Source organism: Mobula hypostoma, chromosome 6, assembly GCF_963921235.1.
Source record: "Mobula hypostoma chromosome 6, sMobHyp1.1, whole genome shotgun sequence".
NCBI classification, from domain to species: domain Eukaryota; kingdom Metazoa; phylum Chordata; class Chondrichthyes; order Myliobatiformes; family Myliobatidae; genus Mobula; species Mobula hypostoma.
Window position 1 is genome coordinate 178,447,080 of NC_086102.1, and position 27,300 is coordinate 178,474,379.

The 27,300-nt window shown below is 41.4% G+C and overlaps 1 protein-coding gene across 2 annotated transcripts in view; it reads right to left on the reverse strand.

The window, feature by feature from the left end:
* The window catches only part of LOC134347737 (potassium voltage-gated channel subfamily H member 7-like), a 579,490-nt gene that overhangs the window by 197,014 nt on the left and 355,176 nt on the right, over positions 1-27,300 (reverse strand). For both annotated transcript variants that reach the window (XM_063050141.1, XM_063050140.1), the window contains exon 4: positions 8,333-8,767. In XM_063050141.1, the coding sequence (XP_062906211.1) occupies positions 8,333-8,767 (435 nt within the window). The remainder of the gene's footprint in view (positions 1-8,332; positions 8,768-27,300) is intronic.

Below are 27,300 nucleotides of genomic sequence, written 5' to 3' on the forward strand. Positions count from 1 at the left end.
TGTGCTCTTCACATTACTCATCTAGAGTAAAGTTGTGTAAACCTCCTTTCAGTGATTTTCTGCTGTAACTGTTACCCATTCATTGCGATTCTGCTTTTCGTTTCACTGTTTTCTGTCCAGCCTTATATACAGACGTCATGAGCCCCAACATGTGACATTTAAAGTATTTCACAACGGTAATCTGACCCGATTGAGCTGTGTGGTTGTCATCTCAAAGTTAGCACAGGGGATTCGCTTGTTTTCACTTGATTTTCTGTAAATGTGCTCTCACCAATTAATGTTGTACTTACATTAACATTGGTCACTAACATAGGTTGCATTGGTCACAACACGAGAGGATCTTTAGAAATGTGACCATCCTGCATGCCAATTCAAAGGTTATCCCTTGCATGGTTAGTAACTTGGACCAGATAGGCTTATCATTAGTTCTCAAACAAACCCTACTGGAACATGATCCTAGACCGTAAGACATAGGAGCCGAATTAAGCCATTCGGCCCATCAAGTCTGTTCCGCTATTGGCTGTTCCATTTCCCTCTCAACCCGATTCTCCTGCCTTCTTCCCATAACCTTTCACAATCTGACTAATCTAGAACCTATCAACCTCTGCCTTAAATACACCCAATGACTTGCTCTCTGGTCCCAGACTCCTCCACCATAGGAAACATCCTCTCTACATCTAGGCCATTCATTATTCAATAGGTTTCAATGAGATCCTATTGAAACCTATCCAATAAGGAGGGAGGAGAAGATGGCGGCGTGAAGCAGCGCGCGCGCCCGTTCCGAATGAATATCGATATGTGTAACTAGGGGTGCCGTGCACAATCCGGATTTGATGGGAGCAGCCGGGAGAAGCACAGAGGAACATCTGGAGTAACTTCTGAAATGCCTGCTTCGTTGCCGCTGCTACTGTGCGATCGAGAATCTCCGGAGACGAAGGCCCCAAATCCTGGGCTTTGCCATGTACCCTGAAAGCACATCTTAATATCGAAACCAATATCTTTCCAATCATTGAGGTCAGGCTGTTTAGCCTATAGTTTCCTTTTTTTCTGCCTCTCTCATTTGTTGAAAAGTGAAGTGACATTTACAATTTTCCAGTCTTCCAGAACTATTCTAAAATCTAGCAATTTTTGAGCCACCTCTTTCTGAACCCTGGGGTGTAGATCATCTGGTCCAGGGCACTTTAGATCTTTCAGTTTCCCAAGCACCTTCTCCCGAGTAATAATAACTGCAATTGAGCACCCACAAATAAAGCACCAACAAGATTTTCACGTAGTTGCGTTTATTAATCATCTCCCTGACTTCTAAATCCACATCCTGACCTTTTAATTTTCCATGATTTCAGGTGTTTCTGGAAGGTTTGTCAGCGCATCCTAGGTGTTGCTCCAATTTCTGCTTATGAAATTGCCTTCTTGCATTTGTGTATAGTCTCATTAACTGATTCAACAGACTTGGTTTAGGGCTCACAATCTAGCAGGCAGCAGCAATCTTTCCCTTTCTGCATGCTTCAGAGAAAGCATGTCTATAGTATTCATCTGAAGTAGTATCATCAATCTTGTCTCTGCAAAATGCTTCAAATCCGCAGACAGGTTTCATCAACCAATATCACTGTCTCAGCTTGCTGAACATGCTCATGATCAAGTCCCTAATTATATTCAACCAGTAAGCCACATGGCTGGAAACAGACTTATAAAAGAGCACTCTGTGTTCTGCCACAGCAAGGAATAGCCAGGGGGACGAAGCAAGTGATTCAAAGATGTTGTTAAAGTCCCTTTGAAAATGTGCAAGACCACTATCGGCTCATTGGCGTCTCTGCTCTAAATGCAGGAGCTCCGGATAACCTTGGCTAACTTCACTGAAGCCACGCTAAATTGGCAGAAGGAATGTGTGACTTCCCATATTGCTCACTTGCTCATTCCACCAAGGCACCCCTGCTGATCCTACATTGGTCCCAGCATTTCAGAAACTGAAGAGCTAGTGTGGAAGCAAGTCATCCCTGATGTTAACCAGCTGTTTAAAGAAGTCTGGCTGGCAAATGAATGTTCATCTTGGCAGGCAATTGAAGTTCCCTGACTTCATTGTATCATCATCCCTGAGGCCTGACATGGTCATTCTGTCAGAAACCTCAAAGCAGGTGGTTGTGGTAGAGCTGACAGTGCCCTGGGATTGAGGAGGTGCTTGACCATAAAGAAAGCCAAGTACTGGTATCTGGTCAAGCAGTGTCAGAGACGGGGGAGAGGGCACGATATGAGTCTATAGAGGTTGGGGTGTAGAGGTTTGTCTGACTGTTCAGTCTGCAGAACATTTGGCATTACTGAGGCTGCAAAGAGCCAGCAGGCCCATCACAGAGGCAGCTGAGCAAGCCTTTAGATGGCTACAGATCAAGAGATGTGACCCGTGGACCAGTGCTGCTGGGATACATGGCAGGGCCTGATCAATGCTGGCTGGGTTGCCTAGGTGAGATTGCTTGACGTCGAAAGACCCGAAACACCCAATTACCCCAAGTTACATCACTGATAATGTGTCCCAGCGCATCCTAGGATATATCTCAGTATCAGATTATTGTATTCTTTGACTTGTTCTCCAGTTCAATAATGTAATTACCCTGGGAAAATATCCCCATTCTCTCAAGGTACTGTATGTTTTCAGAGTCTCTGATGTATACGATATACCAGATAAGGGACTAACTGGCCATGTTGTACTGTTTACCACTCACCACTCCGTATCAGAATGAACTCTCACATTAGTCACTTTCGTATCTACAACCTTATATCCTCGTGATCAGCTCTGTACACCAACTCAGTACAACTGATCGGGAGTTTGCTGAATTCACCTTAAAGGACAGAGAATGATTTTGTCTCTTAGAATGGATGTTATTCTTTGTCACTCCAATCTCCAATTGGATTTATTCTCCATGGATTCATAAAATTCGGATTCCACACCCAGTGTGGATAGGCAAATATGTGTAAGACAAAGGAGCACAAAGGGCCAATCAAGCTATGCTCTGTCCGCCAGAGAAAGCAGGATCTCCCAGTGGCCACACATTTTAATTCCACGTCCCATTCCCATTCTGACATGTCTATCCACGGCCTCCTCTACTGTCAAGATGAAGCCACACTCAGGTTGGAGGAACAACACCTTATATTCCGTCTGGGTAGCCTCCAACCTGATGGCATGAACATTGATTTCTCTAACTTCCGTTAATGCCCCTCCTCCCCTTTTTACCCCATCCTTTATTTATGTATGTATGTATGTATTTATTTATTTATTTATTTATTGTTTTTAATTTTTTTTCCCCTTTCTTTCTCTCTCTTTTTTTTCCCTCTGTCCCTCTCACTGTATCTTCCTCTGGGCTCTCCTCCCCTTTTCTTTCTCCCTAGGCCTCCTGTCCCATGATCCTTTCCCTTCTCCAGCCTGCTACCTCTTGCTAATCAACTTTCCAGCTCTTGGCTCCATCCCTCCCCCTCCTGTCTTCTCCTATCATTTTGGATCTCCCCCTCCCTCTCCCACTTTCAACTCTCTTACTATCTCTTCTTTCAGTTAGTCCTGACAAAGGATCTCGGCCCGAAACATCGACTGTACCTTTTCCTATAGATGCTGCCTGGCCTGCCGTGTTCCACTGGCATTTTGTGTATAAAGCATGTTTGTCAACAATGCTAAAGATCTTTGCTAGTCTGTTTTATTTATTTCTAAATTTCATAGGTTCATTTTATTGTCAAAGAATGCATGTCCGATACAACTCTGATATTTGTCTTCCACCATTCCTATAAAACTCTCTCCCAAATTTCTCCGCAACTTCCGCCACCTTCAACAGGACCTCACCACTAAGCACATCTTTCCGTCTCCACCCCTCTCCGCTTTCCACAGGGATCGGTCCCTCCACGACTCCCTTATCCGCACGTCCATCCCCACGGATCTCCCACCCCGCAGTTATCCCTGTAAGCGCAAGTGCTACACCTGTCCCTACACCTCTTCTCTTGCCACCATTCAGGGCCCCAAACAGTCCTTCCAGGTGAGGCAACACTTCACTTGTGAGTCTGTTGGGGTCATCTATTGCATCTGGTGCTCCCGGTGCGGCCTCCTCTACATCGGTGAAACCCCACGCAGATTGGGGGACCGCTTCGTCGAGCACCTCCACTCCATCCACCACAACAGACAAGATCTCCCGGTGGCCACCCACTTCAACTCTGCTTCCCATTCCCATTCAGATATGTCCATACATGGCCTCCTCTACTGCCATGATGAGGCTAAACTCAGGTTGGAGGAGCAACACCTCATATACCGTCTAGGTAGTCTCCAGCCCCTTGGTATGAACATAGAATTCTCCAACTTCCGGTAATTCCCTCCCCCTCCCTTCCTCTATCCCTATGTCACTCTGCCCCTTCCCCTAGTTGCCTATCACCTCCCTCATGGTTCCGCCTCCTTCTACTACTACCCATTGTTTTCCTGCCTATGAAGTTGATGCTTCCCCTCCCCCACCCCTTTGTTTTTCAAATTACTGATCTTTCAACTGAACCTACAAGCTTTCTTCAAATCCTTCCACCTCCTTCATTCTTCAGTCCTGACGAAGGGTTCCGGCCGGAAACATCGACTCATCATTTCCACTGATGCTGCCCGACCTGCTGAGTTCATCCAGCATACTGTAAGTGTTGCCAAAATTCTCTCCCTCTCTCCTATTCTTCCCTCAGCAAAACCAGGACATACTTGAGGACCACTATTTGGAAGGAAGTTGCCTCAACTTCATCTTTGTGAAAGCAGTGACAAATCTAGAACTGTGTACTGTGCTCGCCCAGCACTACAAAGGCAACGAACACAGTCCACTTTCCAATAAAACTCAGGTCTATGGTTTTTGCTGAACAGTTTGTTGCCCAATTTAAGACCAGTTAAGGGCTTAAACAATATTTTATCTCATCAAATCTAGTATTGACAACAATGTAGACAAAGTTTTTGACAGGAGAAGAAAGAAATAACTTTAGCTGTGAATAATATGTAGATAAAGTAAAGGGGAAATAAATGGGCTTTCAATAATATCATAATCTATACACTTCATCATTCATTACTCCTTAATGGGTTATATTCGATGATTATATAGGAGTATTTGTAGTGATAATAATTAATAATTTGAACCCATAGTAGCACCTTTCAAAAAGTGATTGCTGAAAATGAGCTGCCGTATAAAAAGGTGTTGGGTAGAATGACTGATACTTTATTGAATGGGCTCCCCATTGTCATTCACAAATGGGTACTTAGAATGACTCAGTTCACATGTGACTCACAAAGGCTTCTGTACTGACTCACTTTGTTATAGAGATCATTTAGAGGGCTTAACTCTTGGTTTCTTGCTTTGTGCTAAGGATCATCAATCATCAATAATGATTCATCTCATGCTTGGGGTCTGTCTAATCTTATTCAGTAGAAGAGGATGAGGTTACAGAGTACCTGGAGGCATATGACAAGATAGGCAGAACTCAGCATGGATTCCTTAAAGGAAAATCCTGCCTGACAAACCTATTACAATTTTTTGAGGAAATTACCAGTAGGCTAGACAAGGGAGATGCAGTGGATGTTGTATATTTGGATTTTCAGAAGGCCTTTGACAAGGTGCCACACATGAGGCTACTTAACAAGATAAGAGCCCATGGAAATACAGGAAAGTTACATACGTGGATAGAGCGTTGGCTGATTGGCAGGAAACAGAGAGTGGGAATAAAGGGATCCTATTCTGGTTGGCTGCCGGTTACCAGTGGTGTTCCACAGGGGTCCGTGTTGCGGCCGCTTCTTTTTACATTGTACATCAACGATTTGGATTATGGAATAGATGGCTTTGTGGCTAAGTTTGCTGACGATACGAAGATAGGTGGAGGGGCCGGTAGTGCTGAGGAAACGGAGAGTCTGCAGAGAGACTTGGATAGATTGGAAGAATGGGCAGAGAAGTGGCAAATGAAGTACAATGTTGGAAAGTGTATGGTTATGCACTTTGGCAGAAAAAAGAAACGGGCAGACTATTATTTAAATGGGGAAAGAATTCAAAGTTCTGAGATGCAACGGGACTTGGGAGTCATCGTACAAGATTCCCTTAAAGTTAACCTCCAGGTTGAGTCGGTAGTGAAGAAGGCGAATGCAATGTTGGCATTCATTTCTAGAGGAATAGAGTATAGAGCAGGGATGTGATGTTGAGGGTCTATAAGGCGCTGGTGAGACGTCACTTGGAGTACTGTGGGCAGTTTTGGTGTCCTTATTTAAGAAAGGATGTGCTGACGTTGGAGGGGGTACAGAGAAGATTCACTAGAATGATTCTGGGAATGAGCGGGTTAACATATGAGGAACGTTTGTCCACTCTTGGACTGCATTCCTTGGAGTTTAGAAGAATGAGGGGAGACCTCATAGAAACATTTCGAATGTTAAAAGGCATGGACAGAGTGGATGTGGCAAAGTTGTTTCCCATGATGGGGGAGTCTAGTACGAGAGGGCATGACTTCAGGATTGAAGGGCGCCCTTTCAGAACAGAAATGCGAAAAAATTTTTTTAGTCAGAGGGTGGTGAATCTATGGAATTTGTTGCCACGGGCAGCAGTGGAGGCCAAGTCATTGGGTGTATTTAAGGCAGAGATTGATAGGTATCTGAGTAGCCAGGGCATCAAAGGTTATGGTGAGAAGGCGGGGCAGTGGGACTAAATAGGATAAAATGGATCAGCTCATGATAAAATGGCGGAGCAGACTCGATGGGCTAAATGGCCTACTTCTGCTCCTTTGTCTTATGGTCTTATGGTCTAAGAGGTTGCAGTGACTCATGACACAATCTTCACAAACTATTTAAGTTTCAAGACACCTGCTTTTCTTTAAATTACATTTTACGTTTTTAATTTTAAAACATATTTGTGAAGTCTTCACCCACATTTTCAAATCTCCCTCACCTCTCATGACCTCCGTTCCTAAGACATAGGAGCAGAACCAGGCCATTCAGCCCATCAAAGCCACCCTGCCATTCCACATGGCTGATTTATTTTCCCTCTCATGCCCAATCTTCTGCCTTCTCCCTGTATCCTTTGATACCTTTACTAATCAAGAAACTATCAACCTCCACTTTTAAAATACCCAATGGCTTGGGTCCACAGACATCTGTGGCAATAAATTTTACAGTTTCACCACCCTCTGGCTAAAGAAATGCTTTTGTACTCCTCTGAGATACCTGTCTTCCTCTTAGACTGGCTGTAAACTTCATCTTTCTTCTGCTCACAGTCGTGTCAAGTACCTATGCTCTATAGGTCCCTTCCTAGCCTGCTCCAGCTCTTAGTACCTCTTGCCTTCTTCAAGACTTCTCTTAAAAAAAACATCTTCTTCACTAAGCATATGGTCATCTACACTGACCGGGAACCAGTGATAAAATATTTTGTACAAATGCTCTGTGAACTGCCTTGGGACCTTCTGGTGCTCTAGAAATACAAGTTGTTGTTTTCATATATTGTTTACCTTTGGTCCTTAGGTAGGACAGAGAATTAGACAACAGGGATTGTGGAGTGATCGATTAACAGATTGGGTCTATGACCATTTTCATCTATATAATTGAGTCATTTGTAAATCAAATTGCATAGCACAATGGCATAACAGTTAATTCTGTTGTCTAACAACTTCAGCAACCCAGGTTCAGTCCTAACACTGGTTACTGTCTATGCAGAGTTTGCAGGTATTTCCTGCGACCATGTGGTTTCCTCCGTCTGGACAGGTTGATATCTAGTGAAAATTTCACATAGTGACAGGAAAATGTGGAGGAGGTATAGGTAGCTGTTAGAGATATAAAGGAAAAGAAATAGGGATAATATGCATTTGTGTAGAAGAAGAGCACAGATATGATGGGTTTGAAGACTTGTTTCCATGCTGTATCACTCAAATATTTTTGGAGTAGTGATATGAGGGCGGGTGACAGGGTGGAGATACGTTTCTACCAAAGGAGGTGTAAGGGTTAGGGTCAGCCTTGGGCAAGGTGTAGCACCTGCTTAGCCCCTGGAACAGGATCATGTGAAGCCATGGGAGCAGGTGGTGGATGGTAGTATGAGTAGCTGGTGCTTATCGCAAACCCTGGTTATGTGACCACTGATGCCTGGCAGATAATCAGGTAAAGTGTATTGATAATGGCTGGGGTCGGCCATCTTGTAAACTGCCCAGATGAAGGCAATGGCAAACCATTTCAGTAGAAAAATTTGCCAAGAACAATCATGAACATGGAAAGATCATGATCGCCCATGACAGACAACATGGCAAGTAATGAACAAATGGACAACATGTGGAAATCTAAACTCAGAGGAAACATACTCTGTAAAGAAGTTAAACTGCTTACCTTCACTTGCATGTCGATCCCTGAATACAATCCTAGAGTTAACATGGTATCCTTCAATATCATGGACTGAAGATGCTCTTCTCATACTGCACACACTTTCCCTTGACTGGCTGTATGTTAGACCAGAGGTAGACTGTAGCATTTCTGGATTCAGTCTATCCCATTGTTGTTTCGGTGAAGAATGATCTAGTGGCCCTGGCAGATTGATAAACGGAGGTGAACTGCCAGGCTCTGTCAATGCTTTTGTGTCTTCAAACTCTGAAGGACCACAACTTTCACTTGTAGGGGATTTCAAGTCCTTCATGGCCAAAGAATCGTTGCTTACTTTAGAAGATTCCACCACCACCACGTCAGGATCCTCTTGGGGGAGTGATTGCTTGCTGGATGTAAGAAGTCTTATCGCAGGCAACTTTAATCTGAAAAATCTTCCTCGGCCTACAATAAAGGAAATAAGTGAATATGAACAAGTGATGTAAACCTTTCGATTACATGTTCTAAAATACACAACAACAAACAGGATCTTCAAGGAATAAAAGCGGACACTAACGAAAGCAAACACATGGCAATCTTCTCCACCTGTGACCTGTAAACAGGAATCTATCCATTTGCAATAAGGATGGGGGTTAATATATCATAATTACAAAGATGTACTAAATATAAAATTGAAAGCTCATCATCTAAGTATTCATTAATATCTAAATGAAATGAAGGGAAAGGAACATTTTTTGTAAAAAAAATATAGAAATTTTACTTTTGAATTACATTTTACAGTTTGTCCTAATTTTATGAACTAAAGGCTTCAATAGATAAAGAGAGGTAATCACATTGCAGACACTTACAGGCATTAAGAATGAGACAAGGTCTACAGAGTAGATGACAGACTCTACTCCAATCTATCATTCTTTGCATGAATGAATGAAATTGGCTTGTTTCAGAAGGTAAATTCTTTTCACAATTTAAGGTATTGTGCTTATGATAAAGCACAATATCAAATACAAATTCTACACCATAAAGAAACTTATTTAACCACTAATTCACGAAATTGAGCAGCAACGCAGGTTCTGCTATACTCTAACTTCACTCTTTCAACCAGAGTATTATGAGAGTAAAGCATTTCAATGACCAATGAATCACCTTTATTAGGGTCTTAAGAAGTGATATGGCTGCAGGAGTCTGAGTACTCTTGCTATTGATCATTGTTCTCATAATATTCTGAATGATCAGTGTTTAGAATGAATAGGATCCATTCACAGAAAGTAAAGATGCTTCACAATGAAAAGCTATCACCTTCGACTATTCAGGGTTGCCTTTGACAACAGTTGTCGGGGGGGGGGATAAAAGAAATTTAGTTTTTAAAATTAAAAGAAAAAAAAAGAAAAAAAAAGAAAAAAAGACAACAGTTGTCATATGTGATAAGTGTAGACTGTGACTACAAATTGAATATTTGTGCCCTTGGATCACTTTATATGCAAGGCAATAGAAGATTGTCGGCTATTAGTTCTCTTCGGTCTGGAGGAACTTGTTAAATATTTCTGTACATCAATGAGTTTATACAGTGGAAAAACTGTTATATTTTATCATTTGTTTGTTTGATTTATTATTTTTGATGCTATTGCCTCATTGTCCCTTATGCAGGTATTAAGCCAAGAATTAGTTGAAATAGTTCTTAACATGATTGTGTAATATTTATATCACCGCCATTTTTAATTCAGATAACAGCATGTTGCAAGCCAGATGACAGTCCTATTAAAATAATATACAAAGGTACTCCCTATTACTTTCATTGAAAATGAAAGTAATTTCATTTGCCCGCATTTGTCACATATCCCTCTAAACCCTTCTTATCCATGTCCATATTTTGTACCCGACAGAAAGCAGTGGATACGGCCTAGTCCATCACAGGTAAAGCCCTCCTCTCCATTGAGCACGTCTACATGAAACACTGTTGCAGGAAAGCAGTATCCATCATCAGGGACCCCCACCACCCAGGACATGCTCTCTTCTCACTGTTGCCATCAGGAAGAAGGTACAGGAGCCTCAGGACTCTCAAAACCAGGTTCAGGGACAGTTATTATGTCTCGACAATCAGGTTCTTGAACCAAAGGATATAACTTCACTTGCTCCATCATTGAGATGTTCCCACAACCTATGAACTCACTTTTAAGGACTCTTCATCTCATGTTCTCGTTATTTATAGCTTATTTATTTATTATTTCTTAATTTTGTATTTGCACAGTTTGCTGTCTTTTGCACACTGGTTAAACGCCCAAGTTGGTGCTGTCTTTCATTGATTCTGTTATGGTTATTATTCTATAGATTTATTGAGCATGCCCACAAGAAAGTGAATCTCAGGATTGCACATGATGACATATAGGTCCTTGGATAATAAATTTACTTCTGAATTTAGAATCTGTTCAAATATTTTTTATATGTTATTGTACTTGCCTCAACCATTTCTGCTAGCAACAGGTTTCACATGTGCACCACCCTCTATGTGAAGAAATTGCTTCTTTAAGTCTTTCACTCTTCACCTTAACCCATGGGCTGTAGTTAATCTCCTTACACTGGTTATAAAGACCATGCAGTTTCACGCATTCTATGCGCCTCATGATTTTATACCTCTATAATGTCACACCTCAGTTTCTGTCTCTCCAAAGAATAAACTCCTAGCCAGCGAACCTGTCCCTATAACTCTGATTCTTGAGTCCTGGCAACATTCTTGTAGATCTTCTCTTTGCACTTTTTCACAGCTTAGTAATATATTTCCTACAACAGTGTAACCAGTTTAACATCTGTCGGACAATGCTGAGGATGTTCTACGAGTCTGTGGTGGCCAGTGCTATCATGTTTGCTGTTGTGTGCAGGCTGAGGGTTGCAGACACCAACAGAGTCAACAAACTCATTCGTAAGGCCAGTGATGTTGTGGGGATGGAACTGGACTCTCTGACGGTGGTGTCTGAAAAGAGGATGCTGTCCAAGTTGCATGCCATCTTGTACAATGTCTCTCATCCACTACATAATGTACTGGGTGGGCACAGGAGTACATTCAGCCAGAGACTCATTCCACCGAGATGCAGCACAGAGCGTCATAGGAAGTCATTCCTGCCTGTGGCCATCAAACTTTACAACTCCTCCCTTGGAGGGTCAGACACTTTGAGCCAATAGGCTGGTGCTGGACTTATTTCCTGGCATAATTTACATATTATTATTTAATTATTTATGTTTTTATATTGCTATGTTTATACTCTATTCTTGGTTGGTGCAAATGTAACGAAACTCAGTTTCCCTCGGGATCAATAAAGTATGTCTATCTATCTATCCATCAAAACTATACACAGTACTCCAGGCGCAGTTTCATCAGCGTCTTGTACAACTGCAATGTAATGTCCCAACTTCAATGCACAATACCCTGACAGATGAAGACCAATATGCTAAACCCCTCCTGCAACACTCTGCCTGTCTGTGACACCATTTCTGGGGAAATATATGTTCGGACTCCTGGAACTCTTTGTTCTAAAATACGCCATTGGTCTCAACCATTTACTGCAGAAGTCTGTAGTGTGCTTGGGGACTCCTGCACTCTTCCTCCTTCCATCTAGGTGCCTAGAGTCAGAATCATATGGCATGGAAAGAGATCCATCAATCCATCTTGGCAAGATGCCTGTCTAAACTGGACCCATTTGACAGTGTTTGGTCCACACCCCTCTAAACCAGGGGTTCCCAACCTTTTTTAATGCCATGGACCAATATCATTAAGCAAGGGGTCCGTGGATCTCAGGCTGGGGACTCGTGTTCCAAACCTTACCTATCCATGTACCTGTCCATCCGTCTTTTAAATATCGTTGTTAAGTCTGCCTTAATCACTTCCTCTGACAGCTCATTCCATATACATATCGGCCTTCCTGTAAAAATACCACTCCTCAGGTTCCAAGCTCCTCAAGTCTGTCCCCTGTCACCTTAAACCTATGCCCTCATGTCCTTGAATCCCAACTTTGGAAAAAGATTAAGTGTTTGTAAAACTGATATTATGTTTGATTGCATGGTGTTATACTATAGTTATTCAGATATCCAACGGTTAACTCTGGTGTGTAAAACTCTCAAACTCCTAGTTAATTAGCAGAAGTAAAATGTAAGGGGTTAGAGTTGGATACAAAAGGAACGAGCAAGTGGGATTATCTCAATTAAGTGCAGTAAGAGTAATTCCCCTCTGATCTTTGTCTCTCAACGTTGACATGCTGACGTTGTTCTAAAATGTCTGTTTATGTAGAATACATAGATACGGCAGGTGTCACTTTGACACTGTTGACAGTACAGATCTGCTGGCATTTGATATCCTTGGCCATTGTCCTCTGCTGTGATAACAAGTGATTGGGAGCACTGTCTGTGAACTAACTGTAAACCAGAAATGATTGAGACTGTAGCTGTTAGCTTTCTCATTTGGGATATTCAAAACCATTGACTGATTGTTTCACAAGTGAGCATGAACCCAGTAGTCCCAGAGACTCCCTTTGTGAGTATCAGTAATGACAACGCTTGCTTGCCATATACCTTACACAGGTTGAAGGGTAAAGTTGCTGAAAGTCAGAATCAGAAGCAGGCTAAATACAGACATCCCACCTCTCCCGGAAGTTCTGGGAGTCTCCCGCATATTAATAGTGACTCCCTGATGCCCGCAAATTATATACAATATCACAGAAATCAATATTTTTGAGAGACGGCGCGCGCGAGAGAGCGAGGGAGCGAGTGCTAGAGCAAGAAAGCAAGCGCGAGAGAGAGCGACCACGAGCAAGAGAGCGTGTGCGCGAGAGAGACAGAGCGAGAGCAAGAGCAGGGGAGTTCCAAAAAAAGTCAGAGTGGCAGAGTGTTCCAAAAAAAGAAAATATAAAACATACGTCACCTTAGATTACACTAAAGTGTACCCCTGCCTAATAGGGGTGAAAAATAATGATAGTGTTGCTCGCTGCACTGTTTGCAGCAGTAACTTTCCTATTGCCCATGGTGGGTCAAGACTGTAAAAGACATGTTGAGGTGAGTTTAACAGGTGTCATTCGTTCATTAGCATGGCTAACATTATTTAAACTAGCTGGCTATCTGCTAAGGAGCTACTCTATTGCAGACATCCCACCTCTCTCGGAAGTCTTCCGCAAATTGATCCATGAAATGAGTTTTTGCAGGATGGGATGTCTGTAAATTTCACTGACGTATGTCATGAAATTTGTTGTCTTTGTGGCAACGATGCAAGGCAATATATAATATAGAGAAAAAATGCTGAATTACAGTGAGTATACATATATATATATAAAATTGTTAAAGGTAAATAAGCAATGCAAAAATAAAAATTTAAAAAGTAGAGAGGTAGTGTTCATGGATTCAATGTCCATTTAGAAATCTGATGGCAGAGGGGAAGAAGCTGTTTCTGAGTCATTGACGGTCGCAATGAGAACAAGGCATGATCTAGGTGATGGCTGTCGCTTTTTTGAGGCATTGCTCCTTGACGATATCCTGGATGCTATACAGTCTAGTGCCCATGATGGAGCTGACTAAGTTTACAACTCAGTGTATTTCAATCCTGTGCAATAGACATACATACCCCCCCAACTCCCACCTCAGCTTCCATACCAGAAGGTGATGCAGCCAGTTAGAATGCTCTCCATGATATATCTGTAGCAATTTATAAGTGAATTTTAAGAGACAAAACTAAATGCAGGAAATCAGACACCTGATTTTTTTAAAATCCCACCTACACAGTTTCTGTCAGTAACACTTTGAACTGGCGACAGTTTCTGGACTCATTTTGTATTTTATTTTCCAAATGTATATAATTCATTCTATTTTTTTTTGGCTTTGAAATTAGAATGTAGAGTATACTGTTTTATTTAAGCTATTCTAATAACAATTAATTTAAATTACACATTAATTATACTGCAGTTTACAATTAAATTAATCACAAAATTATCAGCTATTAAAAAAGTTATTGAATGAAGTGCATTACTATAATTTTATAATTTTAGTGAGAATATTGGATCAGTAACACCCATTTTCTTTTTGACCGCCAGGAATGCATGGACATTCGCACCCTGAAACATCTCCGTCTCTGAAACTCACCACAGCGGGAACCTGCATTTGTAAGCAGAATTGTAAAGCTGCTTACAATTGTAAAACATACTGATGAAGGCTTTAAAGGTTCCACAAGAAAGAACAATTAATACAACGTCAATTTGATGCCTTCACTGTAACCTTAAGTCCAACATAACAGCCAATACCCCCTCTTCATTTCATAGAGTTAAATATCAACAGAACGGCCTGCCCCTAACCTGACAAACCTACCAGCTACTTACAGATTAGCATCCTCTTGGCCTTTTCTACAGTTCTACAAGAGTTCAACAGCTTAGTTAGTTGAGTTAAATTGCAACAAGTGGAAATTCCACGTGCAAACTTCCTGGAGAAAGGTATCCTGGATATGGATATATACACGGTAATTCCCTTTGAATGACAATTTGGTTGGGAGAATGCGCAGATGGTACACAGCAAGTACGAACTGCTAAAAGAGGGGAGAGAAGAGCCTGCAGCTGAAGAACATAATGCCCAGGTGTTCAGGAAGTTTTCCTGCTCCTCAGTCTTATCAATGAATGCTCTGTTATGTATTTGCACTTTGATAAGTATCCCTCGCTGAGATTTATTACTACCCCAACCTCAGAGCAGAGCAAAGGATTGCATTGCTAATAGTGGTTAAGGTGGCTGTCGTAATGAACACTTACAGAAGGAGCACTTTTGGAACTGAAGGTACTCGTGACACCACGCAGTTCCCCATCCATAGTTCTGCAAGGTAGTTCACTGAGGTGTTGTATACAAAGAGAATTACTGATGCCTCATTTGCTGTTAGTGCTCCCTTGGCATCTCAATGCTGACAAAGGGCTGTGCATCGATGACATGGTTGATGATTCCAGCAAGTAAGCAATATGTGCAGAGAATGGAATCAACTCCGACACACGGAATTTTACAGTGCAGAACACAGAGATAATGATGCCTCTGCTTCTTCAGGGAAGCAGGTGCAATGTCAAAGATGCTCTGCTGCCTGCTCCACAAGCTCACTACCACGAACGGATTGGATTATTGTGAGCAATTTTGGGACCCTTATCTAAGCATTGGAGAAGGTTCAGAAGAGATTTACGAGAATGATCCTAGGAATGAAAAGTTTAATGTATGAGGAGTGTTTGATGGGTCTGAACCTGTACTTGTTCAAGTTTGGAAGACTAAGGGGGAGGTGTCATTGAAACCTATCGAATATTGAAATAGCTAGATAGAGTGACTATGAAAAATGTGTTTTCGATAGTGGAACAGCATATTCAGCTTCTGAATAGAAGGACATCCCGTTAGAACAGAGGCAAGGAGGAATTTCTTCAGACAGAGGGTGGTGAATCTGTGAAATTCATTGCCACAGATGATTGTGGAGGTCAAGTCATTTGATATTTTTAAACCCGAGGTTGATAGATTCTTGAATAGTAAGGGTGTCATGGTTAGGGGGTAAGGCAAGGGAATGGTGTTCAGAGGGAAAATAAATCAGCCGTGATTGAAGATTGCTGTCTTAGATCTTATGGATTTCCCTCAGAGCACCTATGGGGTGAGAAGGAAGACGGCAGAGAGAATGGAATAGAAGAGTTAAACACTGATATTTGCTTGTATATGAAGAGCAACGCAGTGCTGCATCAAGTAGACCTGTTGCCTCACAGAGCCAGAGACCCAGGTTCTATCCTCACTTGGGATTGACATGTTCTCCTTGTGACTATGTGGGTTTCATGGATTTCCTCCAGGTGCTCCAGTCTTCTCTCACTTCCCAAAGGTACGTACTGTACATTAATTGGCTGCTCTAAACCGTACCTAGAGTGCAGGTGAATTGCAGAATGTGGGGATCTGGGGTGGGGTGATGAATGTGTGGTGAGAATAAGAAGTGGGACTAGTGTAATTGTTCGGAGGGGACGCAATGAACTAAAGAGTCTCTTTCTGAGCTGTACCTCCCTTTGACTCATCGAATGCGCAACTAGTTATTGGTTTTACTTATCTTACAGCAAAAATAAAAGCCATCAGAGAATAAAGATTATAAAAATTAGCTATTAATTAAGCCATACTCTAGCCATAGAATAGTCAACAAATCACCTTTGTTGGCTGTGTTTGTTCATGCTTGTTCTGACATTTTAGTGCACTACCTGCCCCACCATTCAGAATCAGAATCAGGTTTAATATTACCAGCATATATCCTGAAAAGTGTGGGCACGTGGCCAAGTGGTTAAAGCATTGGACTAGTGACCTGAAGGTCGTGAGTTCGAGCCCCACCCGAGGCAACGTGCTGTGTCCTTGAGCAAGGCACTTAATCACACATTGCTCTGTGACGACACCGGTGCCAAGCTGTATGGGTCCTAATGCCCTTCCCTTGGGCAACATTGGTGTCGTGGAGAGGGGAGACTTGCAGCATGGGCAGCTGCTGGTCTTCCATACAACCCTTCCCAGGCCTGCACCCTGGAGAGTGAAGACTTTCTAGGCGCAGATCCATGGTCTCGCAAGACTAACGAATGCCTTTAAAACTTTATATCCTGAAATGTGTTAACGTCAGGGGAAGAAGCTGTTGCTGAATCACTGAGTGTGTGCCTTCAGCTTCCTGTATCTCCTATCTGATGGTAACAATGATAGGAGGGCATGTCCTGGTAATGGACCATGCTCTCTTGTCACAACTACCATGGGATGGTACAGTACTGTGCAAAGGTCTTGGACACATATATCCATACATGGTTGGGAAAAGGGGGAAGGAGAAGAAAAGGAGCAGGAAGCACGAGAGAGACATTTTGTAATGATCAGTAAACCAGTTGTTTGAAGTCAAAACAATTGATGTCTTGGGGCTGGGTGTGCCTGAACCCATGCCATTCCCCCTCCCCCACCCCGTCCCAGAATTCCTTCCCTGCCACCTGTCCCCCACCCCTGCTGCTGTGCTTCGCTCTCACCATTCCCAACATCTTTGCTCCTGCCAGATTTACAAACATGCTCTCTGCCCCACGTTGACAATACACAGTACTGTGTAAAAGTGTTAGGCGCCCTAGCTACATATATAGACTCCTGCACAGTAATGTACAGAAGCCTTACGGCCCACACCACCAGGTTCAGGAACATCCTCAGGCTCCGGAACCCAGCATGAATAACTTTATTCACCACAACTCAACCTACAGGCTCACTTTCAAGGACTTTTTGCAACCCAGTATTATTTGTTTTTATTTACGTAATTCGACCTCTTTTGCATATTGGTTGTCAATCAAAGGTTATGTACAATTTTTCATAAATTCTACTGCATTTCTTTACTTTCCTGTAAATGCATGCAAGAAAATGTATCTCAAGGTAGTGTATGATAAAATATATATATGTATATGTGTGTGTGTGTGTACTTTATTAATACTTTGATTTTACCTCTATGTCTGCATAAGGACTAGTGAAGGAGCCTGCAGATGGTCTTATAGCATCGCCTCAAATAACTCTGAACTTAGAGGGGCCTCTGAAAACTGGCCCCCTTTGCACAGATGCTTGACCAGACTGGATTCCTGCCAAGAGCATTGTCAAAGTGGCAGGTGTGGAACAATAAATACTATTGATGGTGTAAATCCAGATTTGCTCCTTCAACAACAGGAGCAGGAATCGTGAACATAAGTAAAGGTGTGACACCATCATCTCTGCCTTGCTGTATTGGGTGCCTGGGATGGCAAAGGGTCAGGGTAAGGTTGAGGGGTGGGAAAGAAGGGGAAGTAAGGGGTACACTTCTGCATTGTCTTCAGTTTGTAATTTGGCAGAAACTACGTGAAGGAAGGGAAGTGGGACACAAAAGAGGATGACATCGGCTTCAATGGTTTGAATGCTTCTGCCGACTGCAAATGCATGCGGTCCAGTTATGGAGTCCAGGTTTTAACTAGCTTCGTGTATGGGTTTTGCACCATCTTCATCATTAAGAGAGAGGGAAGTGTGTGCATCAGAGTATTATGTGGGTTATTTGGAGGATATAGTTGTGACAGCTGAATAACTGGAATATGTAGATCCAAGATTTGCAGCAGTACCAAACGTGTGAGGATAATGTAGAGCATAAGTTCTGTCCCTTCAGTTGCTGGTTGGTGAGTGAATTGTATCGAGAGGTTGATTTGCCTAGAGTTAACTCCTGTCTGAGCCGGGACCTAGAGCTGTTGCAATTCACTTGCCGCTGCAACACATCTACAGCAGATACAATCTCACCGTCTCTCCACTCTGTTTTGGAAGACCGATACAACAGCTAATTATATATACTATGATGCTTTACTGTTTAGGCGACTTGGGTTCAATTCCCACCGATGCCTTAAAGGAGTTTATTCATTCTCACCGTGACCACGTGGGTTTCCTCCGGGTGCTCCAGTTTCCTCCCACAGTCCAAAGGGATCATATGTTAATTGGTCATTGTAAATTTTCCCTTGATTAGGTGAGGATTAAATCAGGGGATTGCTGGGAGGTACGGTTCAGAAGGCTGGAAGGGTCTATTCCGTGCTGAATCTCAATAAATAAATAAAAAATAAAATCAGACTTCTATTAATCAATTACAGCTTGGTGTTCAATATCATCATCCCCTCAGTATTAATCATCAGACTTCTAATCCTCAGCCCCTATAAATGGGTCCTCAACTTCTTCATCAGGAGACCACAGTCAATGCAGAACGGTGATAACATTTCATCCTCACTGACAATCAACACAGGTGCACCTCAAGAATGCATGTTTAGTCCACTACTCTATTCTTTCCATACTCAAGACTCACAGCTCAAATGCCAACTATAAATGTGTAGAAAACACCAATGTTGTGGACAAATCTCAGATAGTGTCAAGGAGGCTTACAGGAGTGAGATTGATCAGATTGCTAAGTGGTGTCATAACAACAATGTTAGCCAGTAAAAGGAATTGATGGTTATCTTCAGGAAGTGGAAGTCAGAGGAGCACACCAGTCCTTATCGAGGTACGAACTGCTTTGGGTTCCTGGTGTGAACATCTTACAGGATCTATCCTGTGCCCAGCACATCGATGCAACACATCACAAAGAAAGCACACCTAGTTGCTCTACTTCCTTAAGAATATGAAGAGATTTGATATGCCACCAGAAATTCCTGCAAATTTCTACAGATGTACTGTGAGAGCATTCTGACTAGTTGCATCACAGCCTGATATGACAGCTCCAATGCACAGGATAGTCTGAAACAGCAGAGGTCTGCAGACTCTCCCAGCACCATCAAGGGTACAACCTTCCCCACAACTGAGGAGATCTTCAAGATAGGATGTCTCAAGAAGCCAGCATCCATCACTCAGGTCCTTCACCACCAGGGTCATGTCCTCTTTTCATTACCATCAAGTGGAGAGGAGGTACAGGAGCCTGAAGACAAGCACTCAGTCATTCAGAAATAGCCTCTTCCCATCCACCATCAGATTTCTGAAGAGTCTATGACTCCATGAACACTAATTATTTTATTTGTAGTTTATAGACACTTTATGCCTTTGTACTGCTGTCACAAAACAACAACAACCATGTCGTGCAAGACAGAGGTAATAAAACTAATTCTGAATTTGTAGAATATAGGATTTGAAAACACATTCACAGGTTTTGACTACTTGTTCAAGTTAGTTTTGCAACGATATCTCTGCATCCTTCAGGTTGAAATCTTCCCCTGAAGATTTCTGTAAAGATTACTGGTTTTCAATTTACTTGATAGTTCCCCATTCACTTCCTGCCAACCTGCCAGCACCTCTTATGGTCACAACATCCTCAATGGCTTTTAAGAAGTACTGACCAGCTTTAAACAATTGCATTTTGGTTGAACTAGAACTGTTCAGTCACTTTATGGGTACTGTGCCAATAGATTAAAACAAGCAGCATCATTGTTAATGCTCTAAAATCACAGACCATTGGATATAATACTTTCATTGCAAATAATCTGTATGAATTAATCATGAGGCCTGGTTTTCAGGGATTACTCAATTTAACCACCTTTAACTTTACAAGTTTTGCAATTCATTTTGAAATGTCACAGAGTCATAGAGCCTTGGAGCTATAGAACAGTACAACACAGAAAGAGGCCCATCAGCCCATCTAGTCCATACTAAGCCATTGAAACTGCTTACTCCCATCAACCTGCACCGGGACCATAGTTCTCCATACCTCTACCATCCACATACCTATCCAAACTTTTCTTAAATGTTGAAATTGAGCTCGCATGCCCTACCTGTACTGGCAGCTTATTCCACATTCCCACAACCCTCTGAGTGAAGAAGTTTCCCCTCATATTCCCTTAAACTTTTCACTTTTCACCCTTGACCCATGACCTTTGGTTGTAGTCCCAGCCAACCTCAGTGGAAAAGGCCTGCTTGCATTTACTCTATCATAAAGAACTAATTTGTATTCTATCTTTGATATACACCTCAGAATTATGATATTATGATAGATGGCTTCCATTTATTCAGTTTTGGTGTTTTTTCCAAAAAAGTTACTTCTCATTTTATTAATTTTAAAAAGGCTATTTAATGATTAAATATGAAATACTCTTTGTCCAGATTCACAGTATGCAAACAATCATTGTTGTGCTTCACTGCCTACATGTAGATGTGGTAAAGTTATTTTTCTGACTGAACGCAGTTCAACTGAAAAGGAAACATTCATTTTTTGCTGCTTCAATAATCAGAAAATGCCTATATAAAAATGTACTGTATACTCAAAGACTGATCACACTCCAAAGCAAACATCACCTTCATTAGATGTTTTAAAATTTTCCAAGTGTTGATCGGATTAAAAAATAATTTTTAATTTAAATCGCAGTAGGGGTTTGCTGCCTCATAGTTTCATTGGCATCTTTAGTTCAACTGATTGCTTGTTGTTTGGTAGGGAACTCTTTGTCTGCCAAGATGATTTCTTAACAGAAAGGAGTTTATTATTCAGTATAGTCTGCTGTTTCATATAAGAAACTGAGAGGTTGCATATGCATACACAGAAAGGCACTATACCTATTCATACTATAGCAAGCAATGAAAAATGACAATTGAAATGTTACTTATATTTTAAACTATAAACGAGAGCTTTCACTATACAATCCATACAAAACAAACAATGTATAGACTTCACTTCATAATAGGCCATTATACCCCATTTTAAAAAAGAGCAAATTGGCACTTTGAAAAATATTCATGCATACCATAATTTTCTTAAGCTTATCTCACAAGACTGCAGAAAATTGTGCAGTACCCAGAATGTATCAGCTTGGTAAAATAGCTTCTCCCAAAGGATTATGTTCTTGAAAAATTCAATAGTTTTTACTATTGTCATCTTACACTTTAGCTGCAGCACTACATTCAACGTTTCCTTTTGCAAAACGAGGCAACAGCACTCCAAACAGCCCAAAATAAATCTTAGAAATTTTGCAGAGGTGGTCTTCCAAGACTGATTTCACAAGCTTTAAATACAGAAAGTAGGATAAAAGGAACATTTGATTAAAGCTAAACTGGATGCTTCTTGCTGCCACTGGATGCCAGCAAGTTAAAGATATTGAAGTTGTGACAGTGATTTCTTTAAATATTATAAGTACTTGCCAGAAACAGGCACTAATCAATGGAAACAGAAAATAAGATGTCTCCTTGAAAAAAGCTTTGAAAAACATCTTGAGACTTCTGGAAGGGTAATGGTAAATTCCATTTGTATAAAATGCCTCTCTATATAGTAACTACTGTTTTCAAAATAGTTCACCATCTGTTTCAATAAAAGCAGCAAATTTATACAAATAGTCCTTGATTAAGGGATGCCATTAAGTATCCAGATAGATCCTGCTATATGATATAATAATATTTACATATACAGCATATCAGGACTGACAGCAGTGAACTTTACCTGCAGAAGAGTCACTGGAGAAAGGATTGCCATCTGAAATACAATTGAACTATATTGGTTACAAACAGCAGACTTAGTGAATGATTCTAGCATACTAGCATGTTGCAAGGCATAAACTGATCAAAGTAGTTTTGTTCCATTAGCTCTGTTAAAAAACACAGATTAGGAATTGTTTTATGTGGTAATTGCACTAAACCAGAGATAATCTTTGACTTACCTGTTCAAGCAACTCCCACCAGGATCTCTCAATCTCTCACCACTGCTAGATCTTCAAATTTTCATTGCATTATAAAGAGTGACACTTCTGTTGCTAAGAATTATGCAGCTTAATTTGTTATGCATAATCTAGACTTTTGTTCTACCCAGCTACACACACATATACTCATACACACAGCCAATACAGTAGAGTAGACGGGAGGTTTTGAACCTGTAACTTGTACTGCTGAAGGCAGATTTTCCAGTGCTATACCATAGGAGTGTCATCCACAATGGGACTGGACATTGAAAGGATCCTTGGTGAGTTTTTGTCTTCTTATCAATGGCTGGACTATGGATTTTGCTCCTGCTGGCTGCCCTGATTTGGCTGGTGTATGTTATTCATTGTGATGCATTATGCCTCATTGAAAGAGGTTGTTTGTACAAGTTTCAGGAGCCGTAACTTTCCTTTTTCAGTGTGAGAACTACCAGTAAGGTCATCTTTATCGAAAGTGTAAACTAAATTGTGCAGTACCCAGAATGTCTATTATCTGCTCTGATAAGATAGCTTCTCTCAAAGGATTATGTTCTTGAAAAATCCAGTGTTGTTCAATCGTCATCTTACAGTCTAGTTGCCGCATTACATTCAACATTTCCTTTTGCAAAACTGATATTTCGAAACACTGTTTTGATTTTCAGACCTCTTCTCCATTGTATTGTTTTGACATTGGTTATTTGTGCCAATGCAACAATTTCATCTTTCATAGGAACTCATGGAAAGTTTTAGTACAAGATGTGATTTGGCTGTCTATTTAAAGAACAATTCAATTAATTCCTTTTTCCATGCTTTATCCCCATGGCTCAGTAAGTTTTCCTTGCCACTGATAGATCCAATTGCTTATTGAAAAATTACTATTCACCTGCATGCTGAATCAGGGACTCTACTCCAAATTGTTAAGATTCAAAGATTGAATTTACATTTACAGTATTTTCAACGTATGTATGCAGTATACAACCCTAAATTTGTATTTCTACAGCCAGCCATGAGACAAAGCAAACCATGGAATCTGTTGAAAGAAAAACATCAAACCCCAACATGCAAAAAAAAAGAATTAATCGTACAAATGGCAAAAAAAACAGCAAAATGCACAGAATATAAAACATCGAACCACAAAGTCATTGAAACAGTCGAGGAATGTTCAGTTTCAGCTCAGTTCATTTCAACCTGGCACTGCGTCGTTTGTTGACTGCAGGCCACAGAGCCAGCCTGCCCCGATCAAAACCATCCAAAATAGCAACAAAAATGGAGCCACTAGAGACCAGAAACACATCATAACATAAACGACAGAGTCTAATCCACCAACTGTGTCAATTAAATCTTTCCCTAGACCCAAGACTCCAGCAGCATCCTCCCGCAGCATTGAGCTAGTGGGAGGGAGAGACTGATTGAATGTAGACACCTTCCTCCTGCAGCATCGAGTGAGAGGGAGAAGGGGACCGAATGAACGCAGGCACTTTCCTCTGGGAGCAGCAAGTGAGAGGGAGAGGGAGACCAGTCAAATGCAGGCAGACAGCACTGAACACTCACTCACTTCCCGCTTTCATCTTTGTTGATTCCAGTCTTCCTCGATGCTTTAATCAGCGAGATCGGTGAGAAATTAAGTTGATCATGGGCTTGTGTCCTGTCTCCAGGCTTCTTGGCCCCCAGGCCACACACTTTGCTCAAAATCTCACTGGACTCCCTCAGAGACAGCAAAGTGCCAGATCGTTCAGTCAGCCCGAAATCACATCATTAAAATGTAGACCACAGGCTCCAAGAGTAGCAGAATCATATTTGACAGAAGTAGTAGTAAAGGAAGTAAAATAAGCAGTTTTGTGAACTGTGAAGGATGTTCCCTTTGGATGCATTATTTGCTGGTGCCATCTTCTCCAGAGAGTTACTTGCTGCACGCAGAAAAATTCTTCTTAATTCTCCTCTGGCTCTTTTGATAGTAATATTATGTCTGTGTCCTTTGCTTAACAATCATCCTCCAATGGAAGTAAATTCCCCATTCATAAAGCATAATAACCTTGAGTAGCTATTTTAAATCTCCGCTTTACTGTTTCTGATCTAGGTACGATCATAGATTTTGTAGTTTCTCCACATAATATACTCCTCATTTTTCATACCGGGGTCTCTTGACTTACTTTCATTCTTTTTTTTCCATAGTCTTGGTGCAAATATGGCATTCAGAATTGAGACCAAGATGCAATGTGAGATTATTCATTGTGAAGGTCCATCAACTTGCTCTTCAAGTACTGCTGTAGATGTTTGTCAGAGCAGTGCTCAGGTCCTAAACGTGTCCAACTAAAGCACCGAATCTTCCATCTGTTAAGGTGTCTGACATGAGCTGATGGTTTGATGGTGCTTAATTCTACCTACATCTCACTGAAGCAACTCACCCCCACGTGCTATAGGACCTAGGTAACCTTAAGGCATGGTCAATGGTAAATAACATTTATGGTACCTAATTGCCAGGCATTGACAGTTTGCAACAAGAGAGACACAAGCAAAAGCTAATGTTGGAATCTGGAGCAACAACAGAGCAGAAATCACCAAGGGAGGCCAGTGAGGAATGGTCTCACAAAGCCCATGAAAGAGAGGAGGAAAACATCTTCAAACAGGACATAACTTGAAGAAACTTCACACTGGAAGAACAAAATGTAGACACAAGACCAAGCGGGAGCAATGAGGGTTGGACATTGAGCTAATAAGAAAGATTAAACAGCCTACTCTTGATATTGACAAAGTCCTGCATCACCAATATCTTGGACATAGAGGAATATGGAATTAATGCAGGCAAGTAGGATTAGTGTAGATAGGCATGATGGTCAATATTGACGTGGTCAGCTGAATGGTCTGTTGGTGTGCAACCCTACAGCTTAACAGGACCAACCAGCAAACACTGCAGCTAGTAAATATCCCAGTCTTAGTGATTCACCTACTGAATCTCCATCATTCACTAGGAAAAAGTCAGGTCTGTGGTAGATTATTCTCTGGTTCACTATGTGAATGCAGCTGGAATAATACTCAAAACACATGGCACAATCCAAGACAAAGCAACTTATTAAAACTTCAGCTTCAACATTGATTCCAGCAGCCCCATATTGAGCCTGGATTGGATACCACTAATAATATCCATTGCTGCAGCTCTCCATTTCCAAGTTCCACTTAAAGCAGGAGTTTCCAACTTGGGGACCACAGACCGCTCTCCCCCCCTCCCCCCCAGTTAATGGGAGGTGTCAATGAGGTGTCCAAAAGGTTGGGAACCACTGCCTCAACATCACACTCTCCCTTGAGTTAAAAGTAAATTGTCCTTCCTCAATTGTCAATGGTTAAAAGCTTGGACAAATACCCTTTGCATTACTATATGAGTTAAAGCTTCTCAAGGAAGCATCTTTTCAAAAGTACATCAAGTATGATACCATATACTGATCTCAGTATTGATATCAACACATCATATGTGAATACAAAGAAGGAAAGTGAAGTTTCCATAAGACCATAAGACATAGTCCCTTTGGCCCATCAAATCTGTTCCATCATTCCATCATGACTGATTTATTATCCCTCTCAGGCCCATTCCCCTAGCTTCTTCCTGTCTAATCAAGAAACTATCAACCTCTGGAGTAAATGGCTCAGTACAGACTAGATGGGCTGAAGGGCCTGCTTCTGTGCTGTTCTTTTCATTACAGAAATGGTGTGCAAGCTGTGGAAAGTTTACGGAAGAGGTTTACCAGGATGCTGCCTGGATTAAGGTGTATGAACTATAAGGAGAAGTTGGACAACTTGGAGTTTTATCCCTGGATTGTCAGAGGGTTAGGTGAGAGCCAAGGTAAGTTTATAAGATGATGAGAAATCAATAGAGTAGACAGCCGGAATATTTTCCGCAGGATAGAAAGGTCAAATATTAAAGGACTTGCATTAAAGGTCTGAGGGGTAAAATCTAACTGAGATGTCTGGGGAAACTTCTGTTTTCAGAGATTGTGGGTGCATGGACAGGGCTGCCAAAGGTAGTGGTGGAGGCAGAAACAATAGTGGTGATTTAGAAACTTAGATATAACATGTAAATGCAGTGAATGGAAGGATGTGGATCATGTGCAGGTAGAAGAAATTTATTTTAATTTGACAGAGACACCATGGGGCAAAGGGCAGTATTATTCTATGCTCTATGCTTATCGTAGCATTTTTGTATCCGACAATTCCATTTGAAAAGACAAAAATATGTGTTCTAGCAATCTAACAGCTTGTCCTATCAATTTCAAATATTTTTATGGGCTAAAATCCAAGTCTCACTATTCCTATGCCTGTCTAAAGGCTGCAATGTTTTGTACATACATAAAACATTTCTTCATGTTTTCTTCAATAATGCATTATTCACAACTCTGTACATGTATTTTTATCTACCATGCATCTCCTAACTTCACCAGTTCTGCCCATGTTCTCCTGATTGATACAAATCCTGTCCTTGATTCACCAGTAAAAAAGACTCCATCCAGCTTGTGTTACGATACGCCCCCAAACGCCCAGCTTCCGAGATTTAGAAGTTCTGACTCTCCGAAATAAGGATAGCTGACACAACCCCTTTGGAGACTCAAGCCTGCCCTGCTAATTGGCAGCCATGTTTTGGCGCCAGGTTTTACTATTTAAAGAGCACCTGAACTGAGGTTCGCTACTGAATCGTCAGCTCAAATTTAGATTCTCATCTAGTGTCTAGTTTAGAATCCTGTTCTCGTTTCAGTCTTGTATCCTGTCTCGATTTTAATCTCAGATACTCCAGCACCTGGATCCTAACTGTCTTTGCCTAGGCCTCTTGTCATA